This window comes from Hemicordylus capensis, chromosome 1 (assembly GCF_027244095.1).
Source record: "Hemicordylus capensis ecotype Gifberg chromosome 1, rHemCap1.1.pri, whole genome shotgun sequence".
NCBI lineage: Eukaryota > Metazoa > Chordata > Lepidosauria > Squamata > Cordylidae > Hemicordylus > Hemicordylus capensis.
Window position 1 is genome coordinate 49,544,151 of NC_069657.1, and position 16,561 is coordinate 49,560,711.

Here is a 16,561-nt window from a genome sequence, read left to right on the forward strand (position 1 = left end):
CTCAACAAGTGGGCAAATACATAGTCCATAAAAGCATAAGAAGGAAAAGCCAACAAATTGTGAGCAATCAGGACAAATACATATCTACCACCAATTTGATTTCAAAGCACATAGGGAATGACCTGTCTTTTTAGGATTTAAAGCAATTTAGGATTTTTAGCAATTCGGTGGGGTGGGGGAAACAGGTTTTAAAACAATTCCCTTTAATCAATTTTGCTAAATATTATTAGGTCAGACCACAAAGTCATGTACTGAGGAAAATGCTTTATTCTTTGCTTTGCTCTAGAGTGAAATAAGGTGGGCATTCCACGCAAGCTTATAAAATTCTCAGCACCCCCTTCCCAGAAAAATGTATGCCCTATTCACACTTTATGTTCAACACCCATAGAACCTCTCTCTTTCTCTCTCACATGCACACGTACACACAAACTGCACAGTTAAGTTTTTAAAAAACTCAACTTAAGTTACTAGATCTGATCTCTCCAGCCCAATCAGCAGCCAATTTCAGTTGAATTCAGCTTCATCTGTCATAGAGCTATGGGTGGAACACAATCAGGAAGTAAATAGCAGAGAGCCAGTTGGCTGGTTCCTGTGGCAGGAAGAAGGAAAGATCAAGACGAGGATTGGAGAAGGTGCTCTCCACCTCCTCCACTGTCTATTGAGTTTGATTTGTTGTTTCTGCTGCTAGTCATATAGTCAGCACTCCCCCCCCCCCCAACAATTGCTTATCAAAATGAAGGGAGAAAGGATCACAGAGGCAGGAGCTTCTTTGCCCTCCTCTCCAGCTTTTTCAGCAGCCCTTCCTCTTCCTCCCTGTCAGTTCAGCTGCTGCCTGCAAAGAGGCCCTCCCTCCCTTCCCTGGCAGTGTCCTTGCAGAGCTCTGACAAGCTGAGAAGTACTAGCATGCTATTGTTGCAACCCACCTCCACCACCTCTTATGTCTTTAAGGCCATAAGAATAGCCCTGCTGGATCAGGCCCAAGGCCTATCTTGCCCAGTATCCTGTTTCACACCGTGGCCCATCAGATATTTGAACCAGTCAAAATGAGACAGGCAGTTATCTGAGATGCACAGGAGCTCTCCTTGGGGCAGCTTTTGGAACGCCACCCAAATTATTTCATTATTTCCTCTCTAGAACCCCCTGAACCTCTGTGTGAAGATTGTGCAAGGAAACAAGGCTATGGAGGTTGATTCCAGTGTTTATTCTTTTGATCTCATCCAGGCGGTACACTCTTGCCTTGATCAGGTTGGTGAGATAAGTTTCCCTTCAATTGTCGCGGAGTCAAAAGAGACTTGGAGCAAAGTGTGGGACAAGTCTTTTTATAAGTTTTAAAGTTGGCCATGTGTGTTCCTCAGCATACTGTGTGTTTTGGCTCTGTATATCTTGAATTAATATTGTAGACTGGCCAAGAACTCCAGCAACCTGGAAACTGCTAAAATGCCTCTATCCTTAGAGTGCAGGAACTGTGGGTTAAATATCTTGCCTTTAATTCTGCACCTTCTGCTGATTTATAACCCTTTGATTCTTTACGTCTTGGGAAAATGGGAAAAGACCACAAAGCTGTAATTACTGCATTTACCTGAATCTAAGACTAGGGTTTTCCCCAAGTTCTTTGTTAGAAATTGATAGGTTATCTTACATTCAGAGTTGTCTTCTTTTCAGGTAAATATGCTAGTTGTTCTGCCCTAAGGCTTCATTGTTGAAAATGATCCCTTTCCTTAGGGAGTGACCTGTCACTCACCTCTTTCAGGATCCCGAGAAGAGACCTACTACTGATGAGCTGCTTGAGAGTCCTCTTCTCAGCAAGCGCAGGAGGTAAACAGACATACGTGCCTTGGACATGAATAGGCCATATGGGTTAGGAGGGACCACTGAATCTATTATATTGTTGCTTCTCACATTCAGTCTTCATTCATTTAGACTGGTTGTCTGCAGATACATTACCTTGAAAGAGACTACACTTTCTCTGGATAAGATATTAATGCATCCCTCTCAACTCTAGTTTCATTATGAGAGGCATTGACCTCCAAAGTTGGGAAACAGAGTGCAGAACACAGGGCTTTGAAATATGGAACATGTATATTCAAGTTTTCCGCTTCCCCCCGTTTTTGGGTGAATTGATCCTAGGCTTCTGCTTTCCCAAGCTAGAAAACACAATATCACTAACATACTTAATTACAGAAGCTGCCTGAAATGCACCCTCCTCTGAGCTGATAGTCCTCTTAAATAGAAGATAGTTTTGGCACAGAGACCACATAATTGATACTACTTTGTTGTGTAGCCTGTGGAAGATAAGCTTATAAATGTTTAACAGTTCTGTCTTTGTAAATATTGGTGATATTATACAATGGTATGGAGGCTCAGGGTTTAATTATGCCTTACTACATAGGAAGCTGCTAGACAGATGATTCATCTGTCTAGTTCAGTATTGTCTACTCTGGCTGAGGTTCTCCAAGGTTTCAGATAAGAATTTTTCCTAGCTCTACCCAGAGATGTCAGGGCTGGAATCTGAGATATTCTGCATGCAAAATAAATGCTCTACCACTGAGCTACATCCCCATCCCCAAGCACAAGCACTTCTTATAATCCCCACTCCCAGTCATAGGAAGATGCCTTATACAGAGTCAGACCATTATTCCATCTAGCTCATTATTATCTACGCAGCCTGGCAGCGGCAGGAGTCTCTCCCGGCCCTATCTTGGAGATGCCTGGGAAGAAACTTGGAATCTTCTGCATGCAAGCATGCAGGTGCTCTTCCCAGAGCGGCCTCATCCTCTGAGGGGAATATCTTACAGTGCTCACACGTTGTTTTCCATTCAAATACAAACCAGGGCGGATCCTGATTAGCGAAGGGGGCAATTCATGCTTGCTTCCACAAGCATGCTCGCTACCATGAGCCCTTCTGAACCTTTTCAGATTTCAGAGTAAAAATTTGCTATATACAGAGGGAGTGTGGCTCTACTGGTTCTTTTGGATCTCTTGGTGGTATCCGATATCATCAACCATGGTATCCTTCAGGATTGCCTGAAGGAGTTGGGGATAAGGGGCACTGCTCTGCTGTGGTTCCGCTCCTGTCTCAGGTAGATTCCAGATGGTGGAGCTTGGTGACAGTTGCTCCTCGAAACAGGAGCTGTTATATGGAGTCCCTCGGGGTTCCATTCTGTCACCAATGATTTTTCATATCTGCATGAAACCGCTAGGTGAGGTCATCAGGAGATTTGGTGCAGGGTGTGCTGATGACTCCCAAATCTATTTCTTGTCATCCTCATAATCAGGAAGTGGCATTCATTCCCTAAATGCCTGCCTACAGGCAGTAATGGGCTGGATGAGGGATAAATTGAAACTGAATCCAAGCAAGACAGAGGTGCTCATTTTAGGGGATCAGAATTTGAGGGATGAGTTAGATCTTTCTGTGCTGGACAGGGTTACGCTCCCCTGGAAGGAACAAGTACGCAGCTTGGGAGTACTTCTGGACACAGGCCTCGTCCTGGCTTCTCAGGTGAAGGTTATGGCCAGGAGTCCTTTCTTCCAGCTTTGGCTGATTTGACAGCTGTGTCCATTTCTTGAAGAGGATAACCTCAGAACACTGGTGCATCAGTTGGTAACCTCCAGACTTGACTATTGCAATGCATTCTATGTGGGGCTGCCTTTGTACATAGTTCAGAAACTTCAGTTAGTTCAAAATGTGGCAGCCAGACTGGTCTCTCATTGTTGGCTTTTCAGGAGAGCCCTTAAAACCTATCTGTTTGGTCTGGTCTGCCAGAGTTTTAAAAGTGTTTTAAGTGTTTTAATTGTTAATGGTTTTTTGCTGTTTTTAAATTGTTCGGTAATTATTGTTTTTAAAAGGATTGATTTGTGGGTTTTGTGTGTGTTGTTGTGCACCACCCAGAGCTGTTTGGATGGGGCAGTATATAAATGTAATAAATAAATAAATATACACCAGTTTTGAGTTATGTTGTACTGAACAGAGCACACCAGCTATCTCAAGGGAAAGTATATGGATGACAGTAAGAAATCCTCTATATTCTGAACTCACAAATGATAAATGCATCATTTGTCTGTTTACCAGTCAGTGTTTTATGATTAGGGTGCTATTTACATCAAATAGCTAAAAATATCTGCAGAAGGAGGCGACCTTCCTACTATAATAAGAATTAGTAACCTCTTCCATTCTGCCTGATCAAGATCTCAGTGAAACTCCAAGGTGCAGAAGAAAAACTTCAGATAGTAGCTGAAATAAGACTGAAAAAGCCAATCATGTTTTTAAACTGGTAGCATCTTTGAACAGAATGTTCCTTGCAATTCTTCCAATATTTTGACTCTACATACCTTCCCCTGCTAACTGAGCAATGAGTCACCTTTTAAAAGTTGTGATGCTCTTTATTTAGCAGGGGGAGAGCAACTGGCCCTATGCATTTTCAGCACAGCATCCCTCCAGTGACTGTTGCTGGTGTCTGTCTTATGTTTCTTTTTTAGATTGTGAGCCCATTGGGACAGGGAGCCATTTTATTTACTTTTACCTATGTAAATCGCTTTGGAACTTTTGTTGAAAAGCAGTATATAAATATCTTGTCATTTCATTAATTTCAAGGTGATCTGAAATAAGTGGCCACAGCTACAGCAAGTAAATAAGTGCTGAAAACTGACACTTTGACTCTCTTTTGCCCAAATTTTACCCAGTCATATCATATCTTTCTTTCAAATATTTATGAAAATGACTTCTGTAATCTGTTTATTTCTGAGTAAGCCTGCTCAGGATTGCAGCATCCTTTTCTTCCCCATCCCCCATCAGGCAGAGTGACTCCCTCACACGACTTCAGAATTAACTCAGGTGATGGTGTCCTAGCTAGGCCTCAAAGACCAAACAAAAGTGGGATGCATTATCAGGGCAGTAGTTTCTGAGCCCCTCAGTTATACTTTTTTTTGTTTTGCGGGGGTGGGCGGGAGGGAGTCTCAATTCTGAACTATAATTTAGGGAGGGGAGAAAATCTCACCCATTCTTTGCAAGACTCCTCAATGCTCCTTCCTCTTATTTTCCTTTTGTTTTTTCAATCCAAAAAAGTTCAGAAGGGCTCATGGTGGCAAACATCCTTATGGTAGCAAGCATGAATTGCCCCCTTTGCTAATCAGAGTCTGCCCTGGGTTGCATTTGAATGGGAGACAACATGTGTCAGCACTGTAAGATATTCCCCTCAGAGGATGAGGCCACTCTGGGAAGAGCACTTGCATGCAGAAGGTTCCAAGTTCCTTCCCAGGCATCTCTTTAAAGTGGTCTAACTTTCCTCACTAGCACCTCTTGCACTATGCCTCCAATGATATTTCTCTGACTGTGACTTCTTACTAATTCTTGCTTGTCATTTCTTTGCAGAGAGGTGCACTAATTCAATATCTGACTCAAATTAAACATATGCATTGAGTATTCTTAAACAAAACAGGTTAATCTTCATGTCTTCTATGTATATTGTTTATAAACACTAAGTTTAAGTTTTCCTTGTGCAGGAGTTTTAATTTTGGTACAGAAGATGAACAGTTTGTTTATATTTCTTCACTGACATGGTGCACTTCAATTAGGTGGAAGGATGGATGATCTGCATGGCTCGTAGCATCTCCTGTCAGAAGTGCTAAAGTAACAAATTGTTACTTCTCTTCTTATTACTTATTCTTTGTTCTGGCAGGGAGATGGAGAAGAAAGTTGCCTTGCTTAATGGCCCAAACAAACGACCAAGGTAATGGTGTGTGTTTAAAAGTCAATTTGGGGGTGGGGGAGAAATAGGTTCTTTGACTACTTCATCCTTTTTCTTGGTTGACTGTAATCGTGAAGCATTGTTTTACTAAGGAAACTTTCAGTGTACAAATGATGGGATAAACTTTGTATGTTAATTATGGAATCTTAGGTTTCAGCTTCCACTTTTTTGGTTTTTTTGTTTTTATTGTAGATCTGTATCCCTGGGGTTTTGTTGTTAGAATAATATTCAAGGCACCTTACAAAAATTAAAATGTACCAGAGTTGTCAACTTTACTTTTGTCCCGGCCTTCCTTCAGTATAGACTTCCATTAACTTTATACCAAACTGCATTCTGCATATGAATGTGACCTTAAATGGAGTATGCTGTTATCCATGCATTTCATTCTTGTTTTCAAGTACATATAGTGCTATACTGTTGGATACTTCTTTGTTTTTCTTTGAGATGAAAGTCATTTACTGGAAGAAGATCTTTAACAATGAAAAGTTATATATCTGTCATGTTATATATTTGCATCCATACTTAGAAGATGTTCAGAACAACATTGCTAAAGCATTTGCACTCTCTCCCATTCATTAACATAATAATTGTTTTAATAATTAATTAATAATTGTTGTTTTATGATGTTTTTAATTGTTAATTATTGTTTTATGTTTTATAATTTTTGTTTTAATGATTAATTGATTTTAATGGTGTTTTAATGTAAACCGCCCTGAGCCTTTTGGAAGGGCGGTATAAAAGTTTTAATAATAAATAATAATAAATAAATAATAAACATGAAGTTTGTTCATGTTGCTATTTGTGGACATTCAAAAGCCATGCATATGTCATTGAAGTGGATACTAACTTTTATTTGAATGCAAGTTAAAGACATTTTCTGTAACATTTGCTTTCTGTAACATTTCCATTCCTAAGCTGTCTTCTTTAAAACTCCTAATGCTGTTAATTTTGGAATTGGTTCATGTAGCTTTGAATAATGGAAGCAGATTTTTTAAATATAGGAAATACTCAAGGCTTATGTGAAGCATTTCTGTCTAGAATGTGGAAAAGTTATCTTTCGGCATGTCTTCTGTACAGGGGCTTGGAAAAGCCATCTGTGCCGTGATAGCTGTTCATAACTCCATGCTGATCTCTTCCATTTTACAGATCAAGCACTGTGAATGAGGCTCCCATTGCAGTGGTGACTTCCCGCACTAGTGAAGTATATGTATGGGGAGGTGGGAAGTCTACCCCTCAGAAGCTAGATGTCATTAAAAGTGGTTGCAGTGCACAAAAGGTCTGTGCAGGAAACACCCACTTTGCAGTGGTAACAGTGGAAAAGGAGCTGTATACATGGGTGGTAAGTGAAGTGTGTGGCAAGAACTTAGGAAGTTTTGGAGAGAGTGGTAGAATGAGCCACTGCTTTCAAATTATTTTCCCAAATCAATATTCCATTAAAATCAGAAGAGGGAACCTGAGCTGGTGGATGAAAGCGATACAGACTAGCTCTTGCCTATTTAATATGTTTAATATCAAAGAAGAATTTTCCATGTGAATTTCTGTTTTAATTTGCATTCTGAAATCTGATCTCACATCCCTATTGATGTTTAGTGTTACATGGTCCTGGTTGATAAGTAAAAACATCACATGGCCGAGCTGAGGTGACCAGCAGGTCCCCTTTTACTGGGAATATTCCTTTAAGGACTGTAGAACTCACCCAATTAACACCTTGTTCATCCCAGTTCACATCCAGCCTCATCCTGACTATTATGCTTCTTTTTTAACACTCAGTTCTCTCTGCCCTGCTACATGGTAGCCTTTTTGATAGTGTGCTGTGGCTTTAGGTGGCGTGAAGCCAATGTGGTGCTTTTATAAACTGGAACTCTACATCATCAAATGTATACAAATATATTCTAATGCTGTTTATTTTACCGAAATCTTATAAGGAATTGAAGTCAGGCTTCTTATGAAATAAAACAGAGCAAAGGGCATAAAGACCTAACTTTCTAACAAACTGTTTTTCCTATCTAATATAACTTTTTTATAACCTTCCTCAATTTATGAGTTCTTCTCTCAGGTAGTCAGGTTTCCCAGTCTTTATATAATCATCAGTTTCTTAGAAAACTCTCCCTAATAAACTCCACTGTCACTCTCTAAACTGTGAACTTTTCACTGTCGTCCTCCCCTCTAAACATTCCATCCTGCATTACCAATCCTGTCTGTGAATTCAAACTTCTCCTCCTTTCCTACACACACACACACACCTTTGAGAGAAAGTAATATTAATATATTAATCCCATATGATCCATTTCACCATACAAGCACCCTCTGTTCCATAGTTACAAGCTGTTGGCATGCAAGAAGTATTAACACCATTCTGAAAGTGCAGTTTTTTCCCTACTTAAGGCCAGGATCCAAAGCACCATGCATACATTGGTGAGGGGGGGCGGTTTAGTTCTCTTCTTCCAGCAGCAGCCCTATGCCTCCTGAGAAGCATCTTGTAAGGTGTGAGAGGCTGAAAAATTGGCCACTCCCATGTTCATGTGTGGAAGCACTTTAGGTGTGCCCTTGGGATTCTCTGGGTACACCATTTAAGTGTATAATTGTTTCTTGTTTGGTTTCTTATCATAGTTATTAGCAATACCCTTGTAGTTCTAGATATGAATCCTTCATCATGTTCCTGTGTTTTACAGAACATGCAGGGGGGCACCAAACTGCATGGCCAACTGGGGCACGGAGACAAAGCCTCCTATCGGCAGCCTAAGCATGTGGAAAAACTGCAGGGCAAAGCCATTCGCCAAGTGTCTTGTGGTGATGACTTTACTGTCTGTTTCACAGGTGAGAGGCGAGCCAAATGTACAAGAAAATAGATTTGCTGTGGTAGAACTGAAATCTTATGTTGACTATAGAAAATAATGTTTGCTAGCAACAGAGCTTAAAACATTCTGGCAATCTGTTATATATTTTGAAGAGTTTGTTTGTTGGTGGATTTGCTTGTGCGAAATAAAGTTATATTTCCCAAGGACTTATGGGTTCCAAATTTTGCATGAACAATCCTGCCACTTAACTTATCTGAATGCACTACTTTTTACACTGGGATTTGCTCAGGGAAAGGTTTAAATCCTGTGTGTGTGTGTGTATTTAATCATCATCATCGTTTTAACTATTATTGCTCTTCAACAGATTTTTAACACTCAATAATCGGATCAATAATTCCAAAATTACATAATGCCCAAGAGAAGCAGAAGATCTTTCTCAGATTCAAATTAACTATGATTCAAATTTACTGTATATGGTGGTAATTCAGTAAAACAAATGTTTGAAGTTGACATCCTACGCATTTCAAACTGTTTTTTCTTCTCTTTTGCAAACACATTAATTCAAAATTCTGTTACATTTATGGAACTATCCTATATGTGTAATCTACACAAAATGACTTTGCCCAGTCAACAGTGGGCCTCATCTACTAGTATCAAAATAAAATACGGGAAAGACAGACCTACAACTGCTGTAATGCAATTTTGGAATTAGCGACAGTGTAGCTTCCCAAAAACAATAGATGTTTTACAAGGTGGTGGTTGGCAACTTCTATGCATATATGCAATACAGATATGGGACGCATTAGTCCTAGCATGCAGTAGGCCCAGTTTGATCAAAATAATTAGGCTTCATGGTAGGTTAGTTTCCCTGCAATAGAGATAATGACAACCTTAGGCAATAGACAGCCTTTTGGCTTAAGGAGATCCTGTAAGTAAACACACACTTCCCTATTTGAATTCACATGTCCCTTTCTTTCATCCAGATGAAGGTCAGGTCTTTGCCTTTGGCTCAGACTACTATGGCTGTATAGGTGTTGACAAGGCTTTTGGCTCTGAGGTGTTGGAACCCCAGCAGCTGAACTTCTTCCTCAATAACCCTGTGGAGCAAGTATCCTGTGGAGATAACCACGTGGCAGTGCTGACCCGAAACCGGGAAGTCTACACCTGGGGCTGTGGAGAATATGGTATGTGGCTTTCTTTGTCTGCAACCTTTGTAAGAGGAAAGCTGGTTTTGTGGTAGCAAGCATGACTTGTCCCCCTAGCTAAGCAGGGTCCACCCTGGTTGCTTAGAGGCACCTTTAACGTGGTGGTTTTCTTTATTTAGCAGGGGGAATGTAACTGGCCTGGCCCTATCCAGCCCCAGCACAGCATTCCTCCAGTATCTTATGTTTCTTTTTAGATTGTGAGCCCTTTGGGTACAAGGATCCATCTTATTTATTTGTTATTTCTCTGTGTAAACCGCCCTGAGCCATTTTTGGAAGGGCCGTATAGAATTCAAATAAATAAGTAATGGTTGGGTGAGTTGTTTTCTCAGCTGGGGAACGCATGAGCCCATGAATTGGTAATCATGTCTCTCCAGCAGAAGGAATTAGATACTTGGCTATTTCTCATTATTTTGTTTCTCCAAATACAGGCCGCCTAGGTTTGGATTCAGAAGAGGATCATTCCATCCCACAGAAGGTAAAACTGGCTGGCCTTTGCTATACCTCATGGGCACCAGTCATATTCACTGTTTCTGTTCTGGAGCCTTTTTCCATTGAGAAGCCCACGAAACTGTTAGCAAACATTGTCAGCTCTATAAATTTTTGTAAAGCCATAACCATTATTTCCACATTTTATTAAGACCACACATTTTGGTAGCACTAAATTAACTAATGAGGATAAATTGACAGAAGAAAATAATTCTAAGTCTATTATAATGCAGCTTCATCTTCTGATATAGGATATATGACCACTTCTCTATTTAGTCTAGTGATTGTTTTAATATTGGATTAGGATATGATCTATGTTTGTTACTCTGCAGTGACTGGTATTTTGATGTTTCTCTTAATAGGTGGAAATTCAGAAAGCCTCCAATATTGGCTCAGTCCAGTGTGGCAGTGATGGAACCTTTCTGCTCACGCAGGCAGGCAAGGTGTTGGCTTGTGGTCTGAATGAATTCAACAAGCTCGGCCTGAACCAATGTACTTCAGGGATCATTAATCATGAAGTGAGTTGTAGTTTTTGGATTGTGTAGAACAGAAAGGAAGTGAGCAGGGACATAGCGAGGGGAGAGGGGGCTCATTCTTATATGGGTGGTCTCCTCCCCTCCCCACTCATGGCAGCAACCCCTCGTGTGGTGGGTTATGTGCACCTCCCACTTGCCCGGCTCTGCCCATCCTCCTTCCATTGGCCAGGCTCCCAGTGGATGGAAGGAGGATGGGCAGAACTGGTCAAGCAGCCAAAGGAGGTGGCTGGTGGCATCTGGAGTCCCAGCCGGGGGGAAAGGGGAGCTCAGTAGCACCTCCTGGAAGCTCCCAGAAACAAGGCAGGATGGGTTCTTTGAACTCACCTGCCCTATTACAGCTCTGCCCCTGGAAATGGCAAGGAAGCTATTTTGTGGAAAGTGTCCATTTGTTGAGTACCATAAAAACCCCAAAAGGGAAAACATGATGTGATTTGACAATTCTCACAATAGATTCTTCTCGCTCTTGTGTAGTACATCTGCATGTTGTATGTATGTGAGGGCTTATATGAGAGAGAGAGAGAGAATTTGATCCAGGCAGGAGCTGCCTGCCTTGGAAGGATTGACTAATGGGGTACTATGGCTTTTTCAAGCCCTGCATGGATGGATCCTGACGTGTGTGTGTGTGTGTGTGTGTGTGTGTGTGTGTGTGTGTGTGTATGAGAGCCTGGCATTAGATTTGTCAGCCTTTCTGCTCTCTCCCATTAGACTTACCAAGAAATTCCATACACCACTTCCTTCACCCTGGCCAAGAAACTCTCCTTCTACAAGATTCGCACTATTGCTCCAGGAAAGACACACACAGCTGCCATAGATGGTGAGATTTAATCACTCTGTATTCACCCCTGCAACAAAGTTCCATACCATTTCCAGATAAGAGTGTATTAACCTCCTAAAAGGCAGGCTCCTTGAAATTAGTGCATTCTTTCACTTAGCACTGTATCTTAGCAATGGTAAAAGAGGGGGCATGCCTTCTCTTGCATTTGAGCTTCTCAGAGTCATATGTTGGAATAGATAAGCCTTGAGCTGAGCCAGCAGGGCTCTCAGTCAGGAATTTTGTATATAGTGTCAGTTTCTGGACACTCAATTAACAATAATGGAACTCCAGAAATTGTCAGTCAAGAACAGGCATCTGTATTCATGAAGAGATTATGAAATAATTCTGACACTTTAAACATGCACTTTGTTTTCTCTGGCCACATCACCTCAATGGTAGTATAGTGCCCGAGAACTACTAGTGATATAGCAACTCCAGTTAGCAGGTAAAGATGAAGTGATGTTCCACATGCTGGTTTTCAGCAAAGCTTAGCAGTTTGGTACCCCCAATGCTGTCGCAAGGATGCTCATGGGTGCAAGTCGCTTTATGAGTATTAACCCATCCTGCGTCAGCTTCATTGGCTACAAGTCCACTTCCAGGCTAGATTCAAGGTGCTGGTGTTAAAACTCTACACAGCTTGGGGCCGGGGTACCTGTTGGACCACATTCGCCCATATGAATCTGCCAGGGCCCCTCCACTCATCATCTCAGGCCCTGCTCATGGCCCTGCCACTAACAGAGAACTGATTTGCGGGAACTAGAGACTGGGCCTTTTTGGTTGTGGCCCCTCAGCTTTGGAACGCCCTTCCTGAAGAGCTTCGCCATGGTCCCTCTCTCAGTGTTTTTAAAAAACAACTAAAAACACATCTTTTTAAAGAGGCTTTTTAATGTTTCAGCTGTTGCATATATCTGGTAGGTTCTTTGGTTTTTTAGTTTTTATAATTCTTAGTTTTTAGCAATAAGAATTTAATTTGGAATTTTAAAAGCTAATTATGATTGTGGTTTTAGCTTGGATTTTTAACTTGTTTAATTTGGTTAATTTCATTAGCCTGACTAGATGGGCCTTGGGCCTGATCCAGCAGGGCTGTTCTTATGTTCTTATATTCTTATAAATGTTGTGAGCTGCCCCAAGCGGTAGTGTACTGGAGGGGCGGTGTATAAATATTTTAAATAAATAAATAAAATGACTCTGTGCTTGTTATTTTTCTTCTTCTTCTCAGAGCGTGGCCGTTTGCTTACCTTTGGTTCCAACAAGTGTGGGCAGCTGGGTGTTGGAGACTATAAGAAGCATATGGGTATTAATCTTCTGGGAGGACCCCTTGGAGGGAAGCAGGTCATCAGGGTTTCTTGTGGAGATGAGTTCACTATAGCTGCTACTGATGGTGAGTGTGTGCACTAGTGAATTGGCAATGTATTTCTAGGGGCTGGGTCTACAGGGCACTAAACAGGGCTGTCTGAAGTGGTGGGTGAGCTGCTCAAAGGGTGGGATCCCAGGACCCTGCACTTACAGGGCCTCCATGCTGTAGCACAGCAACAGAGACTCTTCTAGTTCCAGCGGAGCTAGAACAATGTTGATTCATTTGGGGCAGGGTGGGGAGGGCTCAGCACAAGCTAGAGACAGCCTTGCTGGGACAGCTAAACATTGTCAAGACTGGCTAGTGTAAGGCTCAAAATAAATAGTGATCCGTCATAGGGCTCCCCGCAATCTGTTCTCACCCTGGGCCACATAAAGCTAGAAATGTCCCTGGCACTAAAGATAGTTGTTTGCCAGCTTGGAGAAATAAAAGGGGAGATACTTCCAGGAAGACTCTCATTGGAAGAAGCAAACTTTGTAATAAAGGCAACATGTGGGCAAAGCCATGCAAAATATACTGCTCAAGCAGGAATAGCATTTAGTGTTCCTGTGGACTTGATGATTAGACTTTCAAAATATGGCCCTTTGATTGGAAATAAATACAGCCTGATGAAGTTGTTGGGAAAAAGTGTAGGATATCTTGACTTCAGACTGATAAGCCTTTTCCCTTCTCCAGATAATCATATATTTGCCTGGGGTAATGGTGGGAATGGCCGTTTAGCAATGACACCAACAGAGCGAGCTCATACGTCTGACGTTTGTACATCATGGCCTCGACCCATTTTTGGTTCCCTGCATTATGTCCCAGACCTATCTTGCCGTGGCTGGCACACCATCATAATTGTTGGTGAGTATAAAAAGTTGGGCTATCAGCTGACCAGGAATATTTGTCTTCTATAACTTGAGTTCATTTGGAAGTGAGGGTCATAATCTTTCTGAGAAAATGTTAAGGTGTATCAGTTTTCCCAGATTTTTTTTTTTAAATCCTGAGGAAATAAACTTTTCTCTCTCTCTCTCTGTCCAGAAAAGGTGATAAATTCTAAAACCATCCTTCGTTCCAGTAGCAGTGGCCTATCCATTGGGACTGGTAAGTAATGAGAGAGCTAATTTTAGGTCACTCCATTGTTGGAAATTGCGTAGTGAAAAGCCTTAAGCTTGAGCAGGAGTTGTTAGTTACAATATATCTCAAGACCTAATTTTGACCTTGACTCTTCTGTATTTATCACCTCTGGTAGAGTTTTCAACATTGTGGCTAGTTTTTGGCATCCGTTTCACATATTGAAAAATATATGTGAAGACTAGAGTGATGCAAGAGCCCTGGACTAGCCTGGTATAATGATACAGTGGATCTTTCCAGACAGCAATAAACTGCAGCATGTTCAAAGCTTTTACACAAGTTCTAAGCACGATCTTGCTGTCTGTATGCACACCAAACAGGGACATGGTTTTTGCAGCACCACTTGCTGGTCAGCTCTTGCATTCTGAGAAGAACTTGCCTTTTTCATTACTACTTCTATGGTGAGCCACCTTAAGTGGCACAGCAGGGAAATGCTTGACTAACAAGCATAAGGTTGCCTGCCCGAATCCCCCCTGGTATATTTCCAAGACTATGGGAAACACCTGTATCCGGCAGCAGTGATACAGGACGATGCTGAAAGGTATAATCTCATACTGCACCGGAGATGGCAATGGTAAACCCTTCCTGTATTCTACCAAAGACAACCACAGGGCTCTTTGGGCGCCAGGAGTCAAAATCGACTCAACAGTGCACTTTACCTTTACTTCTGTGGTGATTGGGGGAAAGGATGGGTTCTTCTTGGAATTCAAGAGCAGGCCAGCAGGTGGTGCTGCGAAAATCATGGCACAAATATGACAAATATTTATATACTGCTTTTCAACAAAAGTTCCCAAAGAGGTTGACATAACAAATAAATACATAAAATGGCTCTTTGTCCCCAAAGTGCTCAGCAAGAGTACAGCGGATAAGAGTATGCTAGGAAGTCGCATGGAAGCTTGCAGCAGCTGTGTACAGGAAGATCACACTTGGAAATGGTGTGAAAGATTTGAATGTCCCACAGTTCACTGCTGTCCGGAAACATCCATATGTCAGCTTTGGTGCTCCAAAACTTCCACCCTAGATTAAGCTATGTTTCTGAAAATCCTGTTCCTGAAGAAAGAAAGAGGTGAGGCTTGAGCAGCTTATGTTATTGAGGGTCAGTGATCTTTGGTCCTTGCAAAATATTTAAGATAACAATTAAAACTGTGAGAAACTAGCCGTGTAGATTCTCCTGCCAGTGTTCTAGACTTGATGCATTACAGTAATTGGCAGAGGAAAGAATGAGAACCTATCCATTATGCTGCAAGTCTAAATAGCAGCTGTTGGCAGGGGGAGTTTTTTGTCGGGACCACATCACAATGGAATGTGGTCATACTACCCCTTCCTCTGTGCTGCAGTCACAGTGAATCATGATGTCATTTCAGAGCTCCTTGTAGGAAACAGCTTTAAGGAGGAGATGAGAGCTTATTAAGGAGTAGAAGACTGATTAAGAGCATGAACCTGTAGTAGAGAAGTATGCATTGGGAGATTGCAGAATGCTTGTAAAAGTTAACTACAGGAAATGGAGACTGTGGAGGGTACTGCCTCAGTGAGCCCTGCATATAGAACAACTTGCTGCCACCAGGTAGAATTCTTTTAGCTGGGTCTAACATCCAGTCACTGGAGCCTCTGTCTCTCAGCTTTACAAAAAGGTAGGGTGGTAATTTATAATTGACAGACACTATTGAAAGTTTACACACACACATAAAAACAAACCCTGGAGAAAATGTTTACTTGGTTCAAAATCTCCTTAGTTCCAAAACGGTTCCGTAACATTAAGTAAAAATGAGGGGGGCGGGGGGTAACCAAGACCAATAGCCTACACAAACTAGGTTCAGCAACAGTCTCAAAAGGAGTTCGAAGGATAGCTTCTCCCAAAGCTTGCCTCTTTCCCCTGCAGTAGGCTGGGCTCCTTCACTACCACCACATAGTAGTTTCTGCCTCTCCTATGCTGCAGTGATTCCAGCTCAGTTATTTCAAGCTCTCGGCCACTGACTGCCTAGTCAGCTTTCTCCTGCAGTCTGCTTGCCTCTTCATTGCTCCACTTGTGTTTCGCTGGGTCTTACTTCAGCTCTAACTACTCCTCCAACTTTAACTAAATTTCTGCTGCAGGCAAGCCTCCTTTTATTCTCTTCACCCCCTTCCAATTTTGCTAAACAAACCAATCAAAACAAACTCGAGTTCCCTCCATTTTTAAAAACATACACAATCAAATCAAACCCTCTCTTTCCTCCAAAATTCAAACAGTAAAACTATTTTTCCTCCCATACCAAACTGTAGAACAAGAGCTGTGGACATTTGACCCATGCACAGCTTTTTAACACAGGGAGTAAAAAAATACATTTGCAGTGCAAAAGTCTGTAACAAACAAAGAGGAGATTCAGACCTCATTCCTTCACAGAGGCACTATGTAATCACATGCCTCATGTAATTTTCTTAAAGTTCTGGGCCCAGAGTTCATGGTGCAATTACCTTTTCTTTTTTTCGTGTATGTATAGCCCATTTTCAAATTAAAACACCAATCAGTTT

The 16,561-nt window shown here is 41.6% G+C and overlaps 1 protein-coding gene across 5 annotated transcripts in view; it reads left to right on the forward strand.

Moving 5' to 3' along the window:
• NEK9 (NIMA related kinase 9) overlaps positions 1 to 16,561 on the forward strand; it is a 42,794-nt gene that overhangs the window by 18,603 nt on the left and 7,630 nt on the right. For 2 of the 5 annotated variants that reach the window (XM_053276518.1, XM_053276510.1), the window contains exons 7-18: positions 1,135 to 1,245; positions 1,751 to 1,815; positions 5,676 to 5,726; positions 6,891 to 7,083; positions 8,417 to 8,561; positions 9,526 to 9,726; positions 10,176 to 10,222; positions 10,596 to 10,751; positions 11,475 to 11,583; positions 12,803 to 12,964; positions 13,613 to 13,783; positions 13,961 to 14,023. In XM_053276518.1, coding sequence (XP_053132493.1) covers positions 1,135 to 1,245; positions 1,751 to 1,815; positions 5,676 to 5,726; positions 6,891 to 7,083; positions 8,417 to 8,561; positions 9,526 to 9,726; positions 10,176 to 10,222; positions 10,596 to 10,751; positions 11,475 to 11,583; positions 12,803 to 12,964; positions 13,613 to 13,783; positions 13,961 to 14,023 — 1,474 coding nt within the window. Of the gene's footprint in view, positions 1 to 1,134; positions 1,246 to 1,750; positions 1,816 to 5,675; positions 5,727 to 6,890; positions 7,084 to 8,416; positions 8,562 to 9,525; positions 9,727 to 10,175; positions 10,223 to 10,595; positions 10,752 to 11,474; positions 11,584 to 12,802; positions 12,965 to 13,612; positions 13,784 to 13,960; positions 14,024 to 14,897; positions 15,120 to 15,417; positions 15,507 to 16,561 lie in introns of those variants that run through there. The other 3 variants (XM_053276524.1, XM_053276534.1, XM_053276540.1) reach the window with 3 other exon arrangements.